Source organism: Saimiri boliviensis, chromosome 17 (assembly GCF_048565385.1).
Source record: "Saimiri boliviensis isolate mSaiBol1 chromosome 17, mSaiBol1.pri, whole genome shotgun sequence".
Taxonomy (NCBI): Eukaryota; Metazoa; Chordata; class Mammalia; order Primates; family Cebidae; genus Saimiri; species Saimiri boliviensis.
In genome coordinates, this window is record NC_133465.1 from 51,875,595 (window position 1) to 51,900,195 (window position 24,601).

The following is a 24,601-nucleotide window of genomic DNA, read 5'->3' on the forward strand; positions in this document are numbered from 1 at the left end:
TCCTATGAATGCTACCAGTAAATTTCAAGGTAAATATTCTGAGGCTGAAATTCTTTTCAACATTGCTGATTTTTTTTATCCTTAAACCCCCGCCGGCTCCCCACAAGGAGAAAAATACCAAAAGACTGAACCTGAAAGTAGCCCTGAACAAGCATCGAAAAAGAACAGATTGAAGCTGGGCACAGTGGCTCACGCCTATAATCTCAGCATTTTCAGGTCCTGAAGGAGGTGAATCACCTGAGGTCAGGAGTTCAAGACCAGCCTGGCCAACATGGTGAAATCACCATCTCTACTAAAAAATATTAGCTGGGCATTGTGGCACAGGTCTGTAATCCCAACTCTTTGGGAGGCTGAGGCACAAGAATCACTTGAACCCAGGACGCGGAGGTTGCAGCGAGCCAAGATCCTGCCACTGCAACTGCAGCCTGGGAGACAGAGAGAGACTCTCGAAAAAGAGGGAGGGGGAGGGGGAGGGGGTGAGAGGAGGAGAGGAGACTGGGAGGATAATCTAAAAGTTTCAATACAAATTATCCTAAAATCCAGATCAAACAATATAAACAGACAAGTTATGTAAGTATGCTACAATGAGTGAACGCTGAGACAACGCTGTCTTCTTTGTTGGATATCCTGTACATCTACTAAGGTATCACAAATATCTTCAATAATTATTAGTCAATGCTGTCAAAAATTATAAATTTGGCATAGACACATTGCCTTAATTAAGCTCTATATAGATATCCCTTGGAAAGCAACACGGTATTAAGCATTAAGTATAAGGATATTCCTATCTTCTGACAAAATATTCTAACCAATTTTTAAAAATCTATCCTAAAGAAGTAATTTGACAAATATACCCCCAAAAACCTTATTCACAAAGATGGTCACTGCAATGATATCAATAATCTAAATACATTCAATAGTTATAAGTATTATAACTATAGATACAAGTTGTGGTACACCAAATCAAAATATTAAAAAGAACCATAAAGGGTATTTCTTCTCTTACGCAAGAGATTTAGAGAGAAAAAATACAGTTTAATACAGTTGTAGTGACTAAAAATATACACACACAGATAATGACAAGACAAAGAGTGTTACAGTTGTAAAACTAATCTGCAATTTTCTTCACATTTTAGGTAATGGTTTTATGTTTTTAAAAACCCCATAAACCCCCAAATACCCCCCTGAATGCTAGTAAGGATTTACTATACAGGGGAAACCTCAAAAAGGCTAAACAAATATGATTTGACAAAGAACCAGAAAACTAAAAAGAATTTTAAGATTCAGATTGGCATTAACTAACAGATGTGTAACGTCAGGCACATTACAGGTTTTCTAGATTTCTGAAGTTTTCATATAGATGAAGAAGTTTCCTTTCAATAGAAAAACGCTGTTACTGTGAGTTTTTTGCTAAGATACCAACCTTAAGAACTTCTGTCAATTTTACATTCACTTAAAATATAGCTTTCAGCATTAAATTATGTCAGTGATCTACATGTTTTAGAACGCATTATGTTTAAATAATGGGTTGATTCTCTATTTGATTAAGTTTTTCTGGTAGAGATTACGAGATTTAACCGCAAGGATACTTGTCAAGATAAAATGTTGCCATTCTCTAACAAAGTCTCCTTTTAAAACATTTATCTTTCTTATAGAAAGTCTAAAGAAGAATATGATACTAGTCTAAAGGTGACCAGTAATGTCACCATCCACAGCTAACTACTACTGCTATCACAGACTGTCTCATTTCTCATGCCTGCAGGTGTATATAAATGCTATTCATCTTTAACATGAATGTTACCGATCTTTTTAGAGAAATCTGGATTTTCCTGGAGTAATTCAGCCCCCAAATCAAAACTGAAGTCAACAGGCAACACATTATTAACCCAGAAATGTTGTCAAGCACATAGAAGTATACAGAGATCAAGAGCATAAACCTCAGAAAGGGATTGTGGCTAGACTACATTCCCAGCCACACACAAGGAAGTACTGTATATTCAGGAAGAAGACCTTCGGAAATTCTGTAATCAAGCTAATATCCAAAAGCAGGCATTTGGACACCTCCAGCAACCCAGCATCAAGGCAAAGGGCCTAAAATATAAACCTCAATCATAGTATCACATTTGAAAAAAGAAAAACCTAACACACAAACAGAGGTAATTTCACCTAGGTCCTTAAATGCATGCAGTCTTCCTTGAGACAAAATGAACATTTCCTATCCTGCAGTCTAAAAGGCTGCAAACACATAGGGTAGAGAAACATTAACAAACACTTCAGAAATATTAAATCCGCATACGGATTTCAGCTTTTTACTACTGCAGTGGCTTACATCATTAGTGTTTTCAGAAAACTAAAGCATGATTCAGATATCTGTTATCCAATAGGCAATTGCAAAAAGGATGAAAGGACTTAAGACTCTCCTATCTAGAGAATAGGGATTATCACTGAAGCTTCCATTTGAATTTTGTTTGATGTTCACATGAACTCAGGGTTTATGCATCCCACAGCCAGAAAGAAAAGAGTAGAAAAGCTGAAGTGGTAGATACAGTGCCTCTGTAATCCCCTCCTCTCCAAAGCAGGGCCCTAGGGGATTATCTGTTGGAGCAATCTTAACAGTTAGATAGCAGGGCGAGTTGCTGAATTGTTTTTTCCCCTAATTAAAAGGGCCAGGTATACACCATAAAATTACTAGCACAGCAATGAGATTCGAATTTATCACATAAAGCAGGCTTCTGATTCATTACTCCACTCTCTGAGCCAGACCAAGTAAGCATGGCAATGAGGTCTTGAATGAAAAGTTAAGACTAAATAGTTTCCATAGGGGTGGTTTTTTCCACGGTCTAAGAACCAATGTCTACTAGATGTGTTTTACCAAAAAACAGAGAGGGTTAAAGGGTAAAAACAAAGAACCATACACTTAAAAGCACACGAAATTAAACTCTACCTACAAATATGTATGTATTTTTACTTAAGTTATTCAATTAATGAATGCCATGTCACACTTGCTTGCAATATCATTTTTTAAATGTATCACATTTGTTTGGCTAGAAAAGTCAACAGTTCAGTTTTGGTTAGTTTTCCCTTTCTGACAAACATAAAATGGAAAGAAAAGGCAAACTGGATGAGAGGAATGCAGCTTTTATTCCTGGCTTAAAATAGTTTTTGACTTTGTATGAATGATTTCATGTCTCAAACCCAACCCTGCCCCCATTTCAATGATGCTGAGCATAGTTTCGCGTTTCGCTTAAATTCACCAAAATAGTGCTGGCCTATAAATAGTATACCAGCCATTTCCATTAGCTAGCACCATGGCCATAAAATTGTACTAAACAAGGAGTAAAATGTTCTAAAAATTCCATTTTCGCCAAGTTACTGCCTAGGCTTTAATTTCTGCATATGTGGGGCTATGTGCCTCACTTTCCTATTTATGCAGGTTGAGGATAAAAGAAAATCTATATAATTACATGAGAACAATTTTGAACTCTTTTTTAAAAAAATTTTTGATTAGCATAATGCTGTTATAAATCCAATGGTTCCTAAACCTAAGATTTGTTTACCAACACTTGAAAATACCTATCTAAAACTTAAGAAATACGGCAACTGCAAAAAAGCGTTCTTTAAATTCTTATTATTTAACTTACTTACCCAAAAGCCCAATTTATTCTAAAAGACCTAACTTGTCTGGCCGGGCCGGGTGGATCACTTGAGGTCAGGAGTTCAAAACCAGCCTGTCCAACATGGCAAAACCCTGTCTCTACTAAAAATACAAAATTAGCCAGGCATGGTGATACACGCCTGTAATCCAAGCTAGTTGGGAGGCTGAGGCAGGAGAATCGCTTAAACCTGGGAGGCGGAGGTTGTAGTCAGCCGAGATCGTGCCATTGCACTCCAGGCTAGGCAACAAGACCAAAACTCCATCTCAAAAAAAAAAAAGACCTAACTTGTCAGTGTTTTCTAACACTGGAGAACAAATATTTCTCAGCCAATAGCTATCCCTTTACTTTCTTTCTTTCTTTTTTTTTGAGACGGAGTTTCGCTCGTTACCCAGGCTGGAGTGCAATGGTGCGATCTTGGCTCACCGCAACCTCCACCTCCTGGGTTCAGGCAATTCTCCTGCCTCAGCCTCCTGAGTAGCTGGGATTACAGGCACGCGCCACCATGTCCAACTAATTTTTTGTATTTTTAGTAGAGACGGGGTTTCACCATGTTGACCAGGATGGTCTCGATCTCTTGACCTCATGATCCACCGGCCTGGGCCTCCCAAAGTGCTGGGATTACAGGCTTGAGCCACTGCGCCCGGCCTATCCCTTTACTTTCTTTTTTTTTTTTTTTTTTGAGAAGGAGTTTCGCTCTTGTTACCCAGGCTGGAGTGCAATGGCGCGATCTCGGCTCACCGCAACCTCCGCCTCCTGGGTTTAGGCAATTCTCCTATCTCAGCCTCCTGAGTAGCTGGGATTACAGGCATGTGCCACCATGCCCAGCTAACTTTTTGTATTTTTTTTAGTAGAGACAGGGTTTCACCATGTTGACCTGGATGGTCTCGATCTCTTGACCTCGTGATCCACCCGCCTCGGCCTCCCAAAGTGCTGGGATTACAAGCTTGAGCCACCGCACCTGGTCCCTTTACTTTCTATACCAAAACCTACTGTCAGGCCAACTAACCACTCACTGTCGCTAGTGACTGCAAACTTCAAGGAAGAGTATTCCTGCTTAAACCAATGGAATGAAGATGTATCTTGGACTATGTAAAAAGAAACAGCAATAGCTTACATTTTTAGCATGCCTTTCTTCTGAGACAGCATTAGCTCTTCATTTAATAGTTCACTTGTTTTTCTCATTACTTCCGTAAAGTAGAATGAGTAAGGAAGGGGTAAAGGAGCAAGATCATTTTATAAACAGAAACTAACATACAAATAATGTATTAGTTACTTGTTAATTGCCATAGAAGCAATGCTTTTGCTAAACAAAACCCTCCTTAACTTTAAATCTAGTATTTAAAAAAATATTTACCCAAGAGGATTTAAAAATATATATACATGCGTCTGCTCATCGCTGCGCAAAAAAAAAAAAAAAAAAAAAAACAGGAAAGATAATAAAAAACGTATGAAACTGCTAACCTACAGGAGGTTGAGTGTGAGAACAGGACATAAAGAAGAGAGAATGTACAGCTTTCAGAACGACAGTAATGTTTCACATACAAAAATAAAACCAGCAATGGGGTGCACAGGGGACTACTGCAGTAACAAATGAACCTAACTGTATTACAAAATAACATCACCATACTGATAGATTTGGTGGAAGAAAATAACTAATCTATGTAACTTCAGAAAACTGTATTTTGACTGTATGACAGTTAACATACTATACAAAAATATTGTACTCTAGTTAGTCAATGTGTTTTTCAGGGGTACTAGACAACAATTTTGAGACTATATAGGTATTAGGATTAAACATCAATAAGGGGGAAGGCTGCTGTGTTGAACTGGTATGAACTTATGGTTTTTCACACACACACACACACACACACACACACACACAGGAAGAAATACAGGTGTGAATGCAAATATGAGCACAGACACGCTTCCAGGAGCTTTGCCTTTTGCAACATCCTAGAAGCAGTGACCTGAAGTAACAATGAGCACAACTATTACTCAGATTTTAGTTTCTAGTAAAAGGAACCTGAGCTGGAGTAGACAAAATACAAGATGAACCTGGAACATCTGGTGGTAGAAAGTATTTCAAAATGTGAGCGACACATGCTAACAGGACACAGGAGCCAATCCGAAAGAGTATCCAGTACCCAAAGTTGAGATAAATGGAGCAACTAACAATAATAGGTTATTATCCATTAAATAAAATTAACATCCATGGATCCATTCTTGTATTAACAAGTGAGTCCATGAATGAATAAATAAATGAGCGGAAAGGCACCTCTTCCTAACAGGATTCCATTTAATACAGGTAGAAAGTAGAACAATCACCAATATTCAAGTCCAGGAAATACAGAGAACACCACAAAGATATTCCTCAAGGAGAGCAACCCCAAGGCACATAATCGTCAGATTCACCAGGGTTGAAATGAAGGAGAAAATGCTAAGAGCAGCCAGAGAAAAGGTCGGGTTACTCACAAAGGGAAGCCTATCAGACTCAAAGCAGATCTCTCAGCAGAAACCCTACAAGCCAGAAGAGAGTGGGGGCCAATATTCAACATCCTTAAAGAAAAGACTTTCAACCCAGAATTTCATATCCAGCCAAACAAAGCCTCATAAGTGAAGGAAAAATAAAATCCTTTGCAAACAAGCAAGCACTCAGAGATTTTATTACCACCAGGCCTGCTTTACAAGAAAGAGCTCCTGAAAGGGGCTTTACACATAGAAAGGAACAACCAGTACCAGCCACTCCAAAACATACCAAATGGTAAAGAGCATCAACACAATGAAGAATCTGCATCAACTAACGGGCAAAGCAGCCAGCTAGCATCAAAATGGCAGTATCAAATTCACACATAACAATATTAACCCTAAATGTAAATGGACTAAATATCCCAATCAAAAGACACAGACTGGCAAATTGGATAAAAAGCCAAAACCCATCGGTGTGCTGTATCCAGGAAACTCATCTCACATGCAAGGATACACAAAGGCTCAAATCAAAATAAAGGGATGGAGGAAGATTTACCAAGCAAATGGAGAGCCAAAAAAAAGCAGGAGTTGCAATTCTCCTCTCTGATAAAATAGACTTTAAAGCAACAAAGATCAAAAGAGACAAGGACATTACATAATGGAAAATGGATCAATGCAACAAGAAGAGCTAACGATTCTAAATATATACGCACCCAATACAGGAGCACCCAGATACATTAGGCAAGTTCTTAATGACTTACAAAGAGACTTAGACTCCCACACAATAACAGTGGGAGACTTTAACACCCCATTGTCAATATTAGACAGATCAAACAGATAGAAAATTAACAAGGATATCCAGGACTTGAACTCAGACCTGGAACAAGCAAACCTAACAGACATTTACAGAACTCTCCACCCCAAATCCACAGAATATACATTCTTCTGAGCACCACATCACACCTACTCTAAAATTGACCACATAATTGGAAGTAAATCACTCCTCAGCAAATGCAAAAGAATGGAAATCATAACAAACAGTCTCTCAGACCACAGTGCAATCAAGTTAGAACTCAGAATTCAGAAACTAACTCAGAACCGCACAGCTTCATGGAAACTGAACAACTGGCTCTTGAATGCTGACTGGATAAACAATGAAATGAAGGCAGAAATAAAGTTGTTCTTCAAAACCAATGAGAATGAAGACACAACATACCAGAATCTCTGGGACACATTTAAAGCAGTCTCTAGAGAAAACTATATAGCAATAAATGCCCACATGAGAAGCAAGGAGAGATCAAAAATCGACACCCTATAGTCAAAATTGAAAGAGCTAGAGGAGCAAGATCAAAAAAACTCAAAACCTAGCAGAAGACAAGAAATAACTAAGATCAGAGCAGAACTGAAGGAGATACAGACACAAAAAAACCCTTCAAAAAACCAATAAATCCAGGAGCTGGTTTTTCGAAAAGATCAACAAAAGAGACCACTAGCCATATTAACAAAAAAGAAAAGAGAGAATAACCAAATTGATGCAATAAAAAACAATAAAGGGATATCATCACAGATTCCACAGAAATACAAACCATCATAAGAGACTATTACAAACAACTCTATGCACATAAACTAGTAAACCTGGAAGAAATGGATAAATTCCTGGACACTTGCCTCCTCCCAAGCAGGAAGAAGTCGAAAGGTCTGAAGTTGAGGCAGCAATTAAGAGCCTACCACCCAAAACCAGCCCAGGTCCAGACGGGTTCACAGCCAAATTCTACCAGACATACAAAGAGGAGCTGGTACCATTCCTTCTGAAACTATTCCAAATAATCCAAAAAGAGGGAATCTTCCCAAATCATCTTACAAGACCAACATCATCCTGATACCAAAACCTGGCAGAGACTCAACAAGAAAAGAAAACTTCAGGCCAATATCCAAGATGAACATAGATGCAAAAATCTTCAACAGAATACTGGCAAGCCGATTGCAACAGCACATCAAAAAGCTTATCCACCATAATCAAGCAGGATTCATCCCGGGGATGCAAGGCTGGTTCAACATACACAAGTCTATAAACGTAATTCACCACATAAACAGAACCAAAGACAAAAACCACATGATTACCTCGATTGATGCAGAGAAGGCCTTTGACAAAATTCAACAGCCCTTTATGCTACAAACCCTCAATAAACTAGGTATTGACAGAACGTATCTCAAAATAATAAAATCTATTTACGACAAACCAACAGCCAATATCATACAGAATGGGCAAAAACTGGAAGCATTCCCTTTGAAAGCTGGCACTAGACAAGGATGCCCTCTCTCACCACTCCTATTCAATATAGTACTGGAAGTTGTAGCCAGAGCAATCAGGCAAGAAAAAGAAATAAAGGGTATTCAAATAGGAAAGGAGGAAGTCAAATTGTCTCTATTTGCAGTCATCATTTGCAGATGACATGACTGTATATCTAGAAGACCCCATCGTCTCAGCCCAAAATCTCCTGAAACTGATAAGCAACTTCAGCAAAGTCTCAGGATACAAAATCAGTGTGCAAAAATCACAAGCATTCCTATACACCAGTAACAGACTTAAAGAGAGACAAATCGAGAACAAACTGCCATTCACAAGTGCTACAAAGAGAATAAAATACCTAGGAATACAACTAACAAGGAACTTAAAGGACCTCTTCAAGGAGAACTACAAGCCACTGCTCAACGAAGTAAAAGAGGAGACAAACAGATGCAGAAACATTCCATGTTCATGGTTAGGAAGAATCAATTATCGTGAAAATGGCCATACTGCCCAAAGTAATTTACAGATTCAACGCTATCCCCATCAAGCTACCAATGACCTTCTTCACAGAACTGGAAAAAAACACATTAAACTTCATATGGAACCAAAAGACAGCCCACATAGCCAAGTCAATTCTAAGCAAAAAGAACAAAGCGGGAGGCACCACACTACCGGACTTCAAACTATACTATAAGGCTACAGTAATCAAAACAGCATGGTACTGGTACCAAAACAGAGATATAGACCAATGGAACAGAACAGAGGCCTCGAAGGTAACACAACATATCTACAACCATCCGATCTTTGACAAATCCTGACAAAAACAAGCAATGGGGAAAGGATTCCCTGTTTAATAAATGGTGTTGAGAAAACCAGCTAGCTATGTGCAGAAAGCAGAAACTGGACCCCTTCCTGACACCTTACACTAAAATTAACTCCAGATGGATTAAAGACTTAAACATAAGACCTAACACCATAAAAACCCTAGAAGAAAACCTAGGCAAAACCATTCAGGACATAGGCGTAGGCAAGGACTTCATGACCAAAACACCAAAAGCATTGGCAACAAAAGCCAAAATAGACAAATGGGACCTAATCAAACTCCACAGCTTCTGCACGGCAAAAGAAAGTCATTAGAGTGAATCGGCAACCAACAGAATGGGAAAAAATTTTTGCAATCTACCCATCTGACAAAGGGCTGGTAACTAGAATTTACAAAGGACTAAAACAGATTTACAAGAAAAAAACAAACAAGCCCATTCAAAAGTGGGCAAAGGATATGAACAGACACTTTACAAAAGAAGACATACATGAGGCCAACAAACATATGAAAAAATCCTCATCACTGGGCATTAGAGAAATGCAAATCAAAACTACATTGAGATACCATCTCACTCCAGTTAGAATGGTGATCACTAAAAAATCTGGAGACAACAGATGCCGGAGAGGATGTGGAGAAATAGGAACACTTTTACACTGCTGGTGGGAGTGTAAATTAGTTCAACCATTGTGGAAGACAGTGTGGTGAGTCCTCAAGAACCTAGACACAGAAATTCCATTTGACCCAGCAATTCCATTACTGGGTATATATCCAAAGGATTATAAATCGTTCTACTATAAGGACACATGCACACGAATGTTCACTGCAGCACTGTTTACAATAGCAAAGACCTGGAACCAATCCAAATGTCCACTGACGACAGACCGGACAGGAAAAATGTGGCACATATACACCATGGAATATTATGCAGCCATCAAAAACGATGAGTTCGTGTCCTTTGTAGGGACATGGATGAACCTGGAAACTCATCACTCTCAGCAAACTGACGCAAGAGCAGAAAATCAAACACCGCATGTTCTCACTCACAGGCGGGTGTTGAACAATGAGAACACATGAACACAGGGAGGGGAGCACTACACACTGGGGTCTGTTGGGGGGAAATAAGGGAGGGACAGCAGGGGGTGGGGAGTTGGGGAGAGATAGCAGGGGGAGAAATGCCAGATATAGGTGAAGGGGAGGAAGGCAGCAAATCATACTGCCACGTGTGTACCTATGCAACAATCTAGCATGTTCTTCACATGTACCCCAAAACCTAACATGCAATAAAAATAAATAAATAAAATGAATCCAGGAACATATTAAGAAATAAAAAAGAAAGAAAGAAAGTAGAACAATCACCCTTCAGCACACAGCAATAACTGCTGCAGGTAAAAATATAATTAGCAACAGAATGGTTACATAGTGTCTCGCTATAAGACAGTCATTTATTCCAGCCTGAGCAAAATGGGAAAACCCTGTCACTACAAAAACAAAAAACAAAATTAGCCAGACGTGGCAGCACATGCCTGTGATTCCAGCTACTTGGGAGGTTGAGAGTGAGCTCGAGTGTAGTAAGTGAGTGTGCCATTGCACTCTAGCCTGGGTGACAGAGACCCTACCTCAAAATAAATAAATAAATCTGTTTCTTGTCATTTATTACCAAGGGAAAATTACTAATTTTACAGAGAAGAAACCTGTCAGGGACCACCTCAACCAAGGGAACAAACCTATCATCACTACTGGTGAGTTGAAGAGTGCAGTAAGTGACTGCACCATTGCACTCCAGCCTGGGTGACAAAGTGAAACCCCATCTCAAAATAAATAAACCTGTCTATTGTCATTTACTACAAAGGGAAAATTGCTAATTTTACAGAGGAGAAACCTATCAGGGACCACCTTAACCAAGGGAACAAACCTATCATCACTGTTAGAAAGACGAGTCAACATCATGAACCCCCTGATGTGGTGTAGAGAAGGGTACAGCATCTTCTGCGGCGTTCTGTAAAAAAATCCGTAACTTCTAAGAATGAGAAGACACCAATTTGTGGAACACTATACAAAATAACTGACCAGAAATTCTTGTATCCGAGTCACTAAAGACAAAAAAACTGAGAACTCTCACATATTGAATGACACTTAAACATGTGAAAAGTAAAAGCAATGAGAGATTTGGACAACAGAAAGGATGTTAATAAGAAAACAACACAAAAATTCAAATAAAGTATGTCTATTACTTTGTATTAGTTCAATGTTAATTACGATGTTAATCAATATTAATGTTGTGGTTCTCACCATCATACAATGATTACTGTGGCAATATGTGTTACCATTAGGGGAAGCTGGGTGAAAATTATATGGAGACTCTGTGTACTACTGTTTTAACATTTTTGTGCCTAAAATAAATAAATTAATTAATTAATTAATTAATTAATGATACAGTCTTGCTCAGTAGACCAGGCTGGAGTGCAGTGGCCCAGTCTTGGCTCAATGCAACCTCCGCCTCCTGGGTTCAAATGATTCTTGTGCCTGAGCCTCCCAAGCAGCTGGGATTACAGGCGTGTGCCACCATGCCTGGCTAATTTTTGTATTTTTAGTAGAGACAGGGTTTCACCATGGTGGTCAAGCTGGTCTTGAACTCCTGACCTCATGCGATCCAACTGCCTCAGCCTCCCAAAGTGCCGGGATTTTTAGGTCACCATGCCCAGCCTAAAATCGTATTTTAAAAGAAAAAAAATGTAGCTAGCATTAATAAAACAAACTTCATTCATGCATAAATCTGCTTAGTCTACAGGTTCCTATCAGTTACAGGATAAAGTACTCACTTTTTAAAATAAATACAGAATCCATTCTGAATTGACTGAAACATCCAACACTCCATCAAAGTATTTGCAGTTCCCCGATAATGCCAGGCTCTTTCAAGCCTCTGCTGCATTACACATTACTCCCTGCTGGAACTCACTCCCTACACCACCCTTCAGCAAGTCCATAAGACTCAGAACAAAGTACATCCTTCCCCAGGAAGCTACCTTGGCTGACTTCCTCCAGTACTCCCATGACATGCTTGTTGGACGAATAAGAAGCATTCAAGAAAAGACAGATACCTGGTTCTACTTAGTGTTTTTCAGACATGAAGTGCAGAGTCTGGAACAGTAACAATGAGCTTTTACTAACTTTCATTATTCATCAAACATTGTTAAAAGCATATTATACGTGTTAAAGAAGCCTGGAAATCAGGTAGTGTGAGTAGAGTGTGACTCCTCCAGTTTGGTTCTTGCTTTTAAAAATTGTTTTGGGCTAGGTGCAGTGGTTCATGCCTATAATCCCACCACTTTGGGAGGCTGAGGTGGGTGGATCACCTCAGGTCGGGAGTTCAAGACCAGCCTGACCAACATGGAGAAACCTTTCTACTAAGAATACAAAATTAGCCAGGCGTGGTGGTGCATGCCTGTAATTCCAGGTACTTGGGAAGCTAAGGCAGGAGAATTGTTTGAATCTGGGAGGCGGAGGCTGCAGAGAGTGGAGATCACGCCATTGCGCTCCAGCCTGGGCAACAAGAGCAAAACTCCATCTCAAGAAAAAAAGTTTTATCTATTGGCTGGGTGCAGTGGCTCACGCTTGTAATCCCAACACTCTGGGATGCCGATGAAGGCAGATCACTTGAGGTCAGGAGTTTGAGACAAGCCTGGCCAACATGATGAAATTCCATCTCTACTAAAATTACAAAAACTACTGGGTGTGGTGGCACACACCTGTAATCCCGGCTACTTGAGAAGCTGAGGAAGAAGAATTGCTTGAACCTGGGAGATGGAGGGTGCAATAAGCCCAGATCATGCCACAGCACTTCAGCCTGGGTGACAGGGCGATTGGAAGTACTTTATACTTCTATTTGAAAATCAATTTTCGCTTGTTACCAAAAACAACACAAAATAAAACAAACCTTGCTGGGATTTTTCACTGGGTTTGCACTGAATCTATGTGTCTAACATTGACTTTTCTAACACCCAAATATAGGATATGTCTCCATTCACTTATGTAATCTTCTTCTTAAGTTTTATGGTTTCAGTAATAAAATCATTAATGTCTTTTGTCAGATTTATTCCTAAGTATTCTATGTTTCCTGATGCTACTGAAAATGGAACTGTTTCTCAGGATGATTCTTCAAATGTTTGCTCTAATAAATAAAAAGAGAATTGATTTTTATATATTGGCCCTGTATCGTCTCAGAGACCTTGGCTAAATTTATAATTCTCACAGGTTTGGGCAACTCCATGGGTTTTCTGTGTATCATAACTGGAAAATACAGGCAGTTTTGCCCTGTCTTTTCCAATTTCCATTCCTTTCTTTTTTTTTTTTTTTTTGAGACGGAGTTTTGCTCGTTACCCAGGCTGGAGTGCAATGGCACGATCTCGGCTCACCGCAACCTCCGCCTCCTGGGTTCAGGCAATTCTCCTGCCTCAGCCTCCTGAGTAGCTGGGATTACAGGCACGCGCCACCATGCCCAGCTAATTTTTTGTATTTTTAGTAGAGACAGGGTTTCACCATGTTGACCAGGATGGTCTCGATCTCTTGACCTCGTGATCCACCCGCCTCGGCCTCCCAAAGTGCTGGGATTACAGGCTTGAGCCACCACGCCCGGCCTCCATTCCTTTCATTGCTCTTTTCTCGCTATACTGCAGTAGCCAAGACAGAGTACAATGTTTTTATTTGAGGAGGCAGGGTCTCATTCTATCGCCCAGGCTGGAGGGCAGTGGCATGATCTCAGCTCAGTGCAACCTCCACCACCTGGGTCAAGCAATTCTCTCACCTCAGCTTCGCAAGTAGTGGGGACTACAGGTGCACACCCCCACATCAGGCTCATTTTTGAATGTTTTTGTAGAGTGGGGTTTTGCCACATTCCCCAAGCTGGTCTCTGAGGCTCACGCGATCTGCCCACCTTGGCCTCCCAGAGTGCTGGGATTAAAGGGATGAACCACTGTGCCTAGCCTACAATGCTTTTAGGATATATATTGTTCCTAATTGCAGGCCAAAAAAAAAAGAAAAGCACTTTCATCAAGTAGTGTGATGTTATTAGGCACTGGTTTTCTTCCCCGCCCCCCCCTATTTTTTTAGACTGCATCACAGCTCAGGAATAAGGTTGTCTTCACCTTTGATGTTCATGACTTTGACTAAAATGTAGTTCTTGTGGTTATTATTCTCAAAGTTTCATGATTTTTTATTTATTTATTTTTTGAGACGGAGTCTCACTCTGTTGCCCAGGCTGGAGTGCAGTGCCACGATCTTGGCTCACCGTAACTTCTGCCTCTGGGTTCAAGCAATTCTCCTGCTTCAGCCTACTGAGTAGCTGGGATTACAGGCGCCTGCTACCACACCCACCTAATTTTTGTATTTTTAGTAGAGACAAGGTTTCACCATGTTGGCCAGACTGGTCTTGAACTCCTGACCTCTGGTGATCCACCTGCCTTGGCTTCCCAAAGTTTCCATTTTTTTCTCTTTTCCCTCATGACTAAGAATCATATTCTTCTGTTTATTAATATATATAATAATGTTCTATTGTACAGAGACAATATTGTAGAGACTCTGGGTTTAGTTAGCTTTTCCTAAAGAGTGTTGATTTTTGTTCTAACAGGCATACTACTACTGATTGGTTACCTTGATTTTGTGGAGTTAGTTTTATGTTTTCATAATGTATAATGGGGTCTATTTTGGTTCCCTCCTTAATCCTATGTTGAATGCCTTACTTCTGGGAAACATTCTTTAACTCTTTAAGCATTAGCCTTTATTGTTTTCGATGAAAAGCCTCAAGTCTAGTTAGAATTCAAACTCCATATTCTGTCTTTCCTGCATCAGGCAACGACTATCTTGTCTGCTCAGCTCCTTCAGCATTCCAACTGTTGCTTTCCACTAGGCCCTACAAAATCTTCCCTAAATGCGCAGTTCTGGGGTGAGCACAAAGATCCCTAAGGGGTTCAAACAGACTGTGGCCCTATGCCCTACCCATCTCCCGTAACTTCCTCTTTGCCACTATTCCCTCCTTCAATTTCTACCTACGTGGCAGTCCAGAACTCCATCCTCTGATAACATACAAGCCCATGAAGCTGTGACTATTGAATTCTAGAAGCCCTGGGGCACATGGACTGGGAATGCTCTTATCTCCTCCTGGGAATACTTTTTGTCTGAAATTTTGTTGACATTCTTGAGTAATTTACCTAGTAATATGCACAGATTCCAAGTTTGTCCTTCTTTGCCCATTACTTTTTCTTAAGCAGGGAAAAGCAAACTGCTATTTGCTAAAGAAAGGGAATGAGAAAGTGGGGAAGATAAACAGCATGTTTCAGAACTCTAGAGAGTAACTCTCAACCGCTTTTTACATTCTCCATTTCCAAGGGCACATCCTCTTTGTTCAAAAGGAGTCTTATTTCATAGAAGCATTTATCTATACACACGACTTATGGGCAGCTTGTGGATTTTTTAAGACAATGAAAATCAGTAACACAAGGCGGGACCGTTATGCCCCATCCTTCAGAAGTGCTGAGGTGAGAGAAAACATGACTATAGGGAGGATCACTCAAAAAAAGTTTGGAATCCCTAAATTCTATATACAAATATATAAATATCTATATAGAACTTACTCCCTATCACATATGCCTCATGTTTCATGTTTCCTGTACCCATACCACCAATTTATCTGTTTTCTTTCCCACTTAATAATTTTTACCCTGGTTAGATCATTCACTAAAAGTTTCACTGATAACTTTTTAAAAAATTCTATAAATACCATACAATAAACTTACATTATAGACTGGAATAGTGGCAAAATTTGGCATTCTACTCTTTAACTTATTCAAAACTACTTTCCAGTTAAGAACTATCAATCTTCTCATGCCTTCACATTTATCTCTAGCAACCGTGGCTGGCTTTCAAAATTAGGTGAGAGATCTTTCCAAGGTCTAAACATCTCCAATATCTGCCTTAGAGAAAAGTTAGTTTCCACCACATCATGAGTGCCTGCTAATAATGATAAAAATAAATAAAAGACAACTATAAAGTTAGTTTATTTGCAGATACAAGAACAGCTTGCTTAACTCGCCATGTAAAAAGCCAGCACTTTGTACTAGCCTTATTATTTGAAGCATGATCAAAATAATAAACTACCCTTGTGGGACTTTGGAATTTCAAATTAAGTTATGGAGACTTAGGAAGTATGAATATTCATTAAACCCAGTAACCGTTTAGACAAAGTAAAAAAGTGAAAGAAATAAACAAGTGCTCTAAAATTAACCACAGTATTGAGAGAAACTAAGAAAGAGAAGGAATCACAGTAGATATAAGATACAGAAGGAAACAGAAAATGACAGTTTAATACTCATTACAGAAGAAGAGTCAGTCACCCATAGGGATCATTTCCAGTGTTCTTGTGAGTTTAACCTCTGGTCTAACCTTTTAATGAAAAGGCTCTGTATATAAGAGTGGCCCAGAAAGGTTATCTTAAGTCTCAAAGGTGTCAGAGCCAAACCCAGGTCTCTTGATTCCCAATGATACTACATAATGCCTTACCTGCTCTGGCTGTAGCATCTTGAGAGTTGGAGCTACTTTTAATCCTATGGTCAGCTACACAGCTACAAAAGGGGCACTAGGTTGCCTATTCAGGAATTCAGATCTTAAAATGCCAGAAGTAATAAAAGTAGATAGGGTTCCCCTCCTTCTGCCAATGCAAGGATCCTAGTCACAGAGAATAAACGGTATGCTAAGGCAACACGCTGAATTCTCATGCATTTCATCCTTTCTATCATTTATACTTACCAATTTATCAGTCCCATGATCTGTCTTCACCTCAGAACAAAGTGGAAGAAGTAAGTCTGTTGTATGCTCTGGGGTGGGTGCCTCTCCAAGAACTATCAACCCCTGCAGGACAGAGACGAGAAAAACAGCATAAATGAGCAGTACTAATTTCAAATTTAATTTAGGAATTAGTCTCAAAAGGACTGGTGGTGTGTACTAGAGGTCCCCTCTTCCTTATCCTATGGTTCGTAAACAAACTACACCAGCAGCAGCTTTGTTTTCCCAAAGAGTAATTTCAACAAGAGACAGACCCAAGATCCCCTCTCTTCCACCTGACTGCTCTACCGCATGGCTCATCAGCCATTTAGCATTTTTATTCACATCTTTCAGATCTGAAATCACTACCAGATTATGGCATTTTATACCATATTACTAGACTCTACGAGATTAACAGCAGCAATGCAGTTTTTCTAGTCAACAAATGTGGTTTATGAATTACTAAGCTGAAAATGCTACTATTCTTAATCATGTGCTCCACTAACAATACCTGAACAAAACTGAGTGAAACAAAGGTGGAACACTCCCCTACAATTTATCAGAAACCAAGACCTTCTTAAAAACTGGTGCAAAGGCACCTGTTTTTCATAAGCATAAATATATCAGATTAAGTTCCTGCTTGACAATTTTAAATTCAGACCTTCGGAAATTCATTCCAGAAAACAATTAAAAACATAAAAAGAAATGAAAAAGGAACCCACAGGTCCTCCCCATAGTAGGTATAATGAGCCTGGCTTGATAAAGGCAGAAGTTATTTTATGAAAACAACAAAATTCTACACACACCATATATACAAGAAGAGGTGACGAAAATAAGGCTATAACACTACATAACTGAAAGACCAGGATGCAAGTGATCAGCTTTCCCAGTCTCTTTCTCTGGTCTAGAAAACAGGTATCTAACTAGATTAAGAAGCTCTTAATGGAAATGTTTTATCAGAATCACCTGGGGGACCTTATCAAACTATAATGGCTTAGGTCCAACATCTACTCAGTACCTCTTGGGGGGGGCGGGGGGGCAGGCAGTACCCTTTTACCTTGGGAGTGGGAGGGGGGCAGGGCGTGGTGGGTACATGGAGGTGAGTCTCTCCCCCCCCCCCCCCACAGCTGTTACCCAGGCTGATCTCAAAGTAGTGGGCTCGATTATTCTTCCCACAGCCTCTGGAGTAGCTGGAATGACAGGTGCCTACCACTATGCCCAGAGCTGAATATTCTACTATTCTTTAAAAGCTCCCCTAGTAGGCCCTAAACTCTTAAGTTGAAAAATACTAGACTTGATTAGTTTGGGCTCTCCATCACAATCCTTCAAAGAACATCCTAAGGATAGATTTTGGGGCCTAGAGATTGTGACTGTATTAGTGTGAGCTTTCTAGGCCATACAACAGACTCTTAGGAGCCGTTAAACCAGATGATCCATCCCTGGGGTTCTTCTAACTAAAAAACAAACATGAAATACGGGATACAGAAAAAAGGGGGAAAATATTAAGAAAGAAAAAATGAAATTTTATTTGTTTTTTAAAAAGAAGTATGTACCTACTTTTCTCCCGAAAGCAAAAGCAGCCCTGCCTACCTATTCTGGAATAAGACTACACTTAGCCTATATCAAAAATGAGCTGGAGAGGCCAGGTGTGGTGGCTCACACCGGTAATCTCAGCACTTTAAGAGGCTGAGGTGGGTGGATCACCTGAGGTCAGGAGTTCGAGACCTGGCCAACATGGTAAAACTCTGTATCTACCAAAAACACAAAAATTAGCCAGCATCATCGCACATGCCTATAGTCTCAGTTACTCAGGAGAATCACTTGAACTCAGAAGGCAGAGGATGTAGTGAGCCAAGACTGCACCACTGCACTCTAGCCTAGGCAACAAGAGCGAAACTCCATCTAAAAAAATTTTTTTTAAAAATGAACTGGAATCTCCTCAGAAAAGAGAGAAAGGCCATTAACCATTAAGCAAGAAACATTTGCTCTGGTTATAAGAACTTGTGCTTCAAAATATTTTCTTTCCTAAATCAAAAGCATAAAATATACCTTACAAACTTTAGCACGTCAAAGTAAAAACTATTTGCAAAAGACAGCTATCTTGTACACTACTGCCTTCTCAAAACGTTGTATTCAATAGCTAGTCCCTGCTTCAGAGCCCAAACTGCCTTTCTGGTTCCTAAATAAAGCAAGCCAAAACTCATCTTGGTATTCAAATTTTCCCATAATCTGTTCCTAACTTTAAAAAAAACTGATTTCCAACTCCTTTCCCCAAATACTTCTCTTTTTTTTTGAGATGGAGTCTCACTCTATCAAGCAGGCTAGAGTACGGTGGCACGATCTTGGCTCACTTCAACCTCTGCCACCTGGGTTCAACTGATTCTCCTGCCTCAGCCTCCCAAGTAGATGGGACTATGGGTGCCTGCCACCACAGCTGGCTAATTTTCGTATTTTTAGTAGAGATGGAGTTTCTCCATATTGGCTGGTCATGAACTCCTGACCTCATGATCGGCCCGCCTCAGCCTCCCAAAGTGCTAGGATTACAGGCGTGAGCCACTATGCCCAGCCTCCCCAAATATTTGTTCGTGTTACACCAATCTCATCATCGCCTAGACAAATGTTTCAATATATGTGAAGCTGTTGTTGCTGCTGGAGGTAGGGTTTAAGAGTACAAAGTTAAAACACGAGCTGATTGTCTTTATTCATACTAACTTCTATATTTTATCAGTCCAAATCGCATTTATCCTTCCAAAGAGATTTTTTTTTTTTTTTTAAATAATAGAGACAGGGTTTCACCCTGTTGGCCAGGCTGGTCTCAAACTCCTGACCTCCGATGATCTGCCTGCCTGGCCCTCCCAAAGGGCTAGGATTACAGGCATGAGCCACTACACCCAGCCCCAAAGAGATTTTCAACAAGTTCCATCTCCTTCCAAGAAAATGTCCCTGGTTAACGAGTTCCTACTGGCTTTATCCACACTGGCAGACTTCCTAAAGCATGATGATTTTATCTTACATTCTGCGTATTTAAATCTCATTTCCAGAGCAGACTCTTATGCCACATTATTTATTTCACTTATTATTGCCTCAGTTTGTTGAGACAGGGTCAAGCTCTGTCTGTCACCCAGGCTGGAGGGCAATGGCATGGTCATGAATCACTGCAACCTCCCCCTCCCGGGCTCAAGTGATCCTCCCACCTCAACCCCATAAATAGCTGGATAACAAGTGCATGCAACCACACCAGTTAATTTTGGGTTTTTTTTCGGAGTGGGTAGAGATGGGGTTTCACCAAGTTGCTCAGGCTAGTCTCAAACTCTTGGACTCATATAATCCACTTGCCTTGACCTCCCAAAGTGCTGGAATTACAGGTTTAAGACACCACACTCAACTTTTTCTCATTTTTAGTAGAGATGGAATATCACCATATTGCCCAGGATCGTCTCAAACTCCTGGACTCAAGCAATCAGCCTGCCTTGGCCTCTCAAAGTGCTGGGATTACATGTGTGAGCCACCATGCCCAGCCTTTAATTGTTAACTAATGTTAGCTCCTTGAAGATGTGGACAAAATACAAATATATTTAAATTCCCCGTGTCCCCTAGCAGAGTCATGCACCAAGAAAATAAATGCGTAGCAAATTATTTGTTGAGTTGTATAAATTTTTTCCTAACTGGAAAATATTAAGTTTATAATAATCATAGCCAGAAGATAAATAAATTCAACAATTAGATATAAAATTACTCCTTCAATTTTTCTTTTTCAGTTATATGAAATTCAGGACACAGTTAATATTTTCCAAAGAGAATAATTTTTTCTTAAACTACAGAATAATTTCTAAATGCAACCCTCAGAAAGCCTATGAAGACACCTTCTCCTAAGAGAGCGTAACGAAACTTCGTAAAGACCATTCTATTCATCACCATCATTTTATAGACCCACAGAGGATGTAAGTCAAAGCTTATGCCTCTACAGACCAATACATGGCAGAACTGAGGCAAAAGGCCGTGTCTAACTACTATTTCATTTTTCTTTTGTTCATTTAAATCAATCATTTATCCACTCATCAACATTTGTTAGGTGCTAAAGATACAAGAAAGAATGGGAGACCTATCCCTCTCCCCCAACCCATCCTTCAGAGTGCTTACTACATTCTAATACTGGGGGCAAAGAAAAACAATATAAATAGGTAAATGTTATGTACTACATTCGAAGGTATTAAATGCTAAAGAGGACAAAATATGGGATAGTGAGGGGATTAAGAAGTGGAAATGGTGGGCTGGTCGTGACAGCTCATGCCTGTAATTCCAGCACTTTGGGAGGCTAACACAGAAAGGATCACTTGAGGCCAAGAGTTCAGGACTAGCCTAGGCAACATGGCAAAACCCTATCTCCACAAAATAATAAGCAGCAGCCAGGTATAAGGAGGATCACTCAAGCCCAGGAGAAAGAGATAGAAGTGAGAGGGGTATTACAAGCACATGCCACCATGATGCCTGGCTTTTTTTTTTTTTCTTTTTTTTTGTATTTTTAGTAGAGAAGAGGTTTTACCACACTGCCCAGGATGGTTGCAAACTCTTGGAGTCAAGCAATCTACCCGCCCTGGCCTCCCAAAGTGCTGGGATGCAGGCATGAGCCACTGTGCCCTCTCTGGATGTCTATTTGAAAACAGAATTAACGAGCTAAGTAAATGTGCTTATAGGATAGGAGGGAAAAGAGTCAGAGACACTGCCAAGGTTTCTAGCTTCCACAACCAGAAGAATGGAACTCTTAATTTGTTCAGAGGGCATGTGAATATACGTTAATTTTAATTAAGCCTATTTTTGAAAATATGTGCTCAAGTGTTACACTGATGCAACCAAAAGTCATCCATACATTGTCCATTGCCCCCAAGATATGTAAGTTCACTACAGCATTCAAAACTAAACACTGGATCCTCTAATTAGCTAAGAAAACTTCATAAAGTTCTACTCTACACCTGTCATGGCTACCCCAACGTGGGCCTTCTTAACATTCCAGGTTTAAACTGGATCAATGTTGAATAGCAGTTACATTAGCCTTGGGGCAATAAACACAGGGCTGCTGTACTATGAAAACAGTAACCTGTAGAAGCCAAAGAAAAAGGTCAAGAGTCTCCTTTTCCTTCATCCTGTCCCAACTCAGAACCAGAATCATGCTTAGGCTGCACAGGCCTAGAAAACTCCAAGCGTGAAGCAAGCTGCTGCTTTACACAAGGACCAAAGGAACTGAAATGGGTCACAGTTATATGCAGCCTTAATATCTCCTAAATCAGGCGTCCCCAAACTATGGGCCCAAGCGCCACATGCGGCCCCCTGAGGCCATTTATCCGCCCCGCCGCTGCACTTCAGGAAGGGGAACCTCTTTCATTGGTGTTCAGTGAGAGGAGCACAGTATGTGGTGGCCCTCCGACGGTCTGAGGGACAGTGAACTGGCCCCCTGTGTAAAAAGTTTGGGGATGCCTGTCCTAAATGATTCCTCTGTGGATGCACCCACCTTCTCTTAACTGTATTTGCAATACAGCTAAGGGCAATTTCACACACTCACTTCCTTTATCACTCTATCAGGTGAACCTTCCCTATGCATCTTAAGATAAACCAGTGACCTCACTGCAAATCAGTTCCACAAGAATTACTCTGGGCTACCTGGACACGACGGCTGTCTACAATGCTTTTAAATCCCTATTAAGATGAAAACCTTGACAGCTTTACAAAAATTTTGGAGAGAAAGGTGTTCTAAGCTTCTGTGGTTCCCATTCAGCTCCTTCTCTATTCAAAAGTTTCAATGCTCTTCCACCCACCCTCAGTAACATTTCCATCCTCAGCTATAGCTGTGTAATCTCAAAGAATAGTCAGAAGGGATTTTTAAAAACCACTAAGGGTTAAGCCAGTGCTTCTGGGAGGCCAAGGCAAGGAGAATCACTAGAGGCCAACAGTTTTGGGACTAGCCTGGGCAACATAGTGAGACATCATCTTTACAAAAAAACTTTTAAAAATCAGCCAGGCATGGTGGCCCTTGCCTATGGTCCCCATGACTCATATTTGCAAGGGTAAGGTAGGAGCATAGTTTAAGCCCAGGAGTTTCAGGTTACAGTGAACTACAATCTGGCCACTGCATCTCTGCCTGGGCAACAGGGCAAGATCCTGTCTCTTAAAACCTGTTTAGTCCCTATGCTTTCCCTTATTTAACAGGTGTGAAATTTCAATAAATATGTTCCACTGAAATGGTGAGAAGGACACAACAGCAGAGTTATGTTAGGGAAAAAATGCTTTGGAATCAGATAAAAAGTCCTGAGTTTAAATTTAGCTGTGACTTTTACAAGCCTCTAAAGATTGAACATTAAACAAACATACATGAGTAAACCTTTAATTAGCATATATACTCAAGGTACATACATTGTTTTCTTCTTCTAAGGCAAGGAAGAGTCTCTTTAAAAAAACAAGCTGACAAAATATGATAATTAAGAGAACACAACAGTAGGCAGAAGCAGTACAGAGGAGTTACCATAAATTGTATTTTTTTCCCCAAAGAGCAACAAGAATCATTATTCCCAAAAGGGACTCAACCCACTTCAGAGCTTTGAAGGTAATACCTACCTTCTGACAAAACAGAAATTGGTGTCTGGATCCTAGAATCACCTAGTAGAAGTTTCAGCTACCTTTTTTTGCAGGGGGAGGGGGAATACATCACTTAAAGAAAACTGATATTAACATGCAACAATGTAAATCCTTAAAAAAGAAAAAGCAAAGGCTGGCACACCTATAATCCCAGCACTTTAGGAGATAAAGGCAGGCAGTTCAAGACCAGCCTGGCCAACATGGGAAAACCCTGTCTCTACTAAAAATACAAAAAATTAGCCAGGTGTGGTGGTGGGCACCTGTAATCCTGGCTACTTGGGAGGCTGAGGCAGGAGAATCGCTTGAACCTGGGAGGCAGAGGTTGCAGTGAGTGGTGATTGCACCACTGCACTCCAGCCTGGACAACAAGAGTGAAACTGTATCCAAAAAAAGAAGGGGGGTGGGGGAGGTCGCGGGCAGGCACTGTGGCTCACACCTATAATCCCAGCACTTTGGGAGGCCAACACAGGCAGATCACGAGATCAAGACCATGCCGGCCAACACAGTGAAATCCCGTCTCTACTAAAATACAAAAATTATTGGGAGGCCGAGGCGGGTGGATCACGAGGTCAGGAGATCGAGACCAACGTGGTCAACATGGTGAAACCCCGTCTCTACTAAAAATACAAAAAATTAGCTGGGCATGGTGGCACGTGCCTGTAATCCCAGCTACTCAGGAGGCTGAGGCAGGAGAATTGCCTGAACCCAGGAGGTGGAGGTTGCGGTGAGCCGGGATCGCGCCATTGCACTCCAGCCTGGGTAACAAGAGCGAAACTCCGTCTCAAAAAAAAAAAAAAAAAAAAAATTAGCTAGGCATGGTGGCGCATGACTGCAGTCCCAGTTACTCCTGAGGCTGAGGCACAATTGCTTGAAGCCGGGAGGCAGAGGTTGCAGTGAGCCCAGATGGTGTCACTCACCCCAGCCTGG

At 40.5% G+C, this 24,601-nt stretch overlaps 1 protein-coding gene across 10 annotated transcripts in view; it reads right to left on the reverse strand.

The window, feature by feature from the left end:
• Positions 1 to 24,601, reverse strand: part of KANSL1 (KAT8 regulatory NSL complex subunit 1) — a 222,142-nt gene that overhangs the window by 54,025 nt on the left and 143,516 nt on the right. For all 10 annotated transcript variants that reach the window (XM_003942421.4, XM_010330269.3, XM_074388791.1 and 7 more), the window contains one exon: positions 17,033 to 17,134. In XM_003942421.4, coding sequence (XP_003942470.1) covers positions 17,033 to 17,134 — 102 coding nt within the window. The remainder of the gene's footprint in view (positions 1 to 17,032; positions 17,135 to 24,601) is intronic.